This window comes from Tupaia chinensis, unplaced genomic scaffold, assembly GCF_000334495.1.
Source record: "Tupaia chinensis unplaced genomic scaffold, TupChi_1.0 Scaffold000628_1, whole genome shotgun sequence".
Taxonomy (NCBI): domain Eukaryota; kingdom Metazoa; phylum Chordata; class Mammalia; order Scandentia; family Tupaiidae; genus Tupaia; species Tupaia belangeri.
The window spans coordinates 793559-796952 of NW_006160148.1; the positions used below are offsets into that span (position 1 = coordinate 793559).

General features: G+C 52.1%; 1 protein-coding gene across 1 annotated transcript in view; it reads left to right on the plus strand.

The window, feature by feature from the left end:
* Positions 1-3394, plus strand: part of RCAN3 (regulator of calcineurin 3) — a 40819-nt gene that overhangs the window by 32040 nt on the left and 5385 nt on the right. Inside the window, exon 5 of the mRNA XM_014591980.2 lies at positions 2223-2394. Coding sequence (XP_014447466.1) covers positions 2223-2394 — 172 coding nt within the window. The remainder of the gene's footprint in view (positions 1-2222; positions 2395-3394) is intronic.

Consider the following 3394-nt stretch of genomic DNA (forward strand, 5'->3'; position numbering starts at 1 on the left):
TAAAAAAATGGAAGAGAAGGGATTGTGGCAGGACCATCCTCCCTGGGAGCTGATTCGTCACTCTCTCTCTCACTTTCTCTCCAGTGAGCTCATGCACTCTATAGCAAGAAAACTAATAAAAAACCAAAAACAGCCGATGTGCTGGACTTCAGAACAATTGCAGTAATAAAGAAAAGTTCTTGTTCTATGGTTGGGCATATTTGTGTCATTTTATTTTTGTATCTGACATTTATAACCTTAAAATATATGTAATATTTAATAAAATTAATTATAAGTACAAATTGCAGCGTTTGGCATATAAATTACTGGATATCTGTTCTTGTATACTTGCAAGAAACGTGTGCTTTTTTGGAAAAAAGGTGACTCATAACAAGTTGACCGCGTTTCTTACGTCTGATCTTTTAAATTCCCTCTTCTTAAAGGTTTGTTTTCTCCTCCATTCTCTCTGCCCTGCCGCACCTCGATTTGTAGGAGCGATTTGAAGCACTCTTTGCTGCCTATGATGACCGCGTTACGTTTCAGTCATTTAAGAGCTTCAGAAGAGTCAGGATAAACTTCAGCAACCCCGAAGCAGCGGCGCGCGCGCGGATCGAGCTCCACGACACCGACTTCGGAGGGAAGAAGCTGAGGCTCTACTTCACACAGGTACCGGGTCCGGCCGGGTCTGCTCGTCCGGCTCCACCCAGAGGGGTCCCGCTCTCCCTCTTCTCTCTGAGGGTGTCAGAAGCTCTTGGAAATCAACAGTCCCAACGAACGAATGGTGTCGTCTCCACGCTGCTTTGCAGATACGTCACTGTATCTTCATTCAGCAGTTTGGCCTCCTGTCTTAGGAGATGCCTACTTTAAGGGCTTCATTGTTCTGGCTGCTTCGATCACCCGGGGCTCCGTGAGTGTCAAGCCCTGACACCAAGGTTCGAGAAGCCGTTTCTCCCTCTCAGGAATGGCACTCAGGGAGTGGCGTCCTTGGGAGAATCGTGACAGTGGTGTCACGGGTCATGGTCTGTGTTCACGAGTCACACGAGGAATCCCCGGGGAGGAAGACCGCCAGTGCAGGGGTGGCCGGGGATGGCGAGGAGGGGGTGCGGAACGGGGCGGCAGGCGCTGTGGGACTGGGAAGTCACGGGCGGCCTGTAGGTTACCAAGGCTGGCCCTCCCCAGCATTCTGGTCCTAGGTTAGAGTGGCGTTCTGAGGGACAAGTTTCTTCTCAGAAGAACTGGTTTAAAAGAGCATTACATCTCGGGACCAGCAGTTGGCCTAATGACTATGTCACTGGACTCCCACGTAGTCGACCGTGGTTCGCGTCCTGGACCCGGTGGCTTAAACTCATGCCGGGCGCGGGGTTGCGTGCCCAAGATCCCGAGAGGAGAATGGAGGAGAAGGGATTGCAGCGTGGCCATTCCCCCGGGGGGTGATTTCTCGCTTTCTGTCTCTGTCTTTCTGGCAAGCGCATGCGCCCTATAGCAAAAACCTCTCAAAAATAAATAAATAAATAAATAAATAAATAAATAAATAAAATAAGCATTAGATCTCTACTCATGAGTTAAGGGTACCATTTTATCTTCAACAGGATATCTTTTTCCTTTAATCTTAGCATTCAAATTTTAAAATAAAGTGTGTTGTTTCGCTTTTCAAATGAAAACCTGGCTGAGAGAGGTCTAGGTGTCTCCTGGTAGGGTCTCTTAAGATCAAGCATAAAATGAGACAACCGGGACCAGCAGATGGTGTAATAGTCCTGTCGCTGGGCTCCCATGACCGTGGCTCGAGTCCCAGACCTGGTGACTTGAAACTCAACGCCAGGCACGTGTGTGTGCATGCCCAGAACCTGAGGAGAATGGAAAAGGGATTGCAGCATGGCTGTCCTCTCTCACTTTCTGACTCTGCCTCTCTGGTGAGTGCACATGCCCTGTAGCAAAAATCTAAAAATTTTACAATTAGAAAAAAGATGATCAAGCCTTATCTTTTCCGAAATTGAACTTATTCAGCAGTAGTTAGTGTCTGCTCGTCTGTCCGTCTGTTTTTTATTCGGCTATTATTTTTCAAGCACCTGTTCCGTGTGGCCTCCATGCTGTGCACTGAGAGGGAACAGCAGACCCCCGTCCACCCCCTTGGAGATTATAGACTGGAGAGACTTTTCATTCTCTCTAAAAGTAACAGTGAACGTAAAGATGAACACAGAAAGCAGCCCCGCTTATAGACCGGCCTTCGCCCCTCCTCCCCGCAGGTGCAGACGTCCGGGGAGGCCCGGGTCAAGTCCTACCTGCTGCCCCCGCAGCCAGCGAAGCAGTTCCTCATCTCCCCGCCCGCGTCCCCGCCCGTGGGGTGGAAGCAGAGCGGCGACGCTGTGCCCGTGATCGATTACGACCTGCTCAGCGCCGTCTCCAGACTGGGACCAGGTAGCAGACTTGCGTGTGTCCCGTCTTTTTCCCAAGACACTGTTGCGTTGAAGACCGTGGGCAGCGCTGTGTACCCCGCCAGCAGCGCGGTCAGAGAGGGTCACACGCACCCCGCATGACCGGCTCTGTGGTCTTCGATGTGATGCGGTACAGGGCCATGCCGGTCCCCTGTCATGTGGTCATCGCAGTGGCCGCCACTGGTGTGGCTAGAAGGATTAAGTGAAGCAGACAAAACACCGAGGGACGTAACTGCCCAGGCCCCACTAGGACCTGACGGTGGGGCACTGGCTGCCCCTCCCCAGCCTGTCCAGCACTGAAGGGCAGCTCCTATGGTCCCCCCCTATCCTCGGTTTCCCTTCCTGCAGTTGCTTGTCCGTGGTCAGCTGCGGTCTGAAAATAGTAAGTGGAGAGGCCCAGAAATAAACAGTGGCCGAGTGTTAGACCGCACGCTGTTCTGAGTGGCGTGATGGGCTCTCGCACGGTCCGCTGCACCCCGCCAGGGCCTGCGGCAGCTCCTTCTCCAGCGCACCCGCACCGGTCCACCCCCTGCTGCTCATCGCCCAGCCGGCCCGGTTGTCAGGTCAACAGGGCATAGAGAGCGCTGGGGACATGTCCTGCAGGTGAGGGTCATCTGTACTCGGAGCATGGTGCAGGGAGGTGGCGGTATCCTCTCTCTTCAAAACTCTCTCTCTTTTTTTTAAAATTTCAGAGAGCAAATTGGTACTAGCTAGAGAGAGACAAGGACAAAGCAGCCCCCATGGAGCGTGGCCGTGCTGCGGTCCCTTCTCCATCTCTCCATCCTGTTGGGGTTTAGGACATGCACACACATGTCGCCTGGCTTGTTTTCATGCTGCCAGGGCCAGGATTCAAACTGTAGTTGACCATGTAGGATCCAAATCCCTTAATCACTAGGTTGTAGGGCTGGCCCTCTGAAATTCTTTTTAATTTCTTTCTTTCTTCCTTTCTCTCTCTCTCCCCCCCCCTCTCTCTTTTCCCCTCT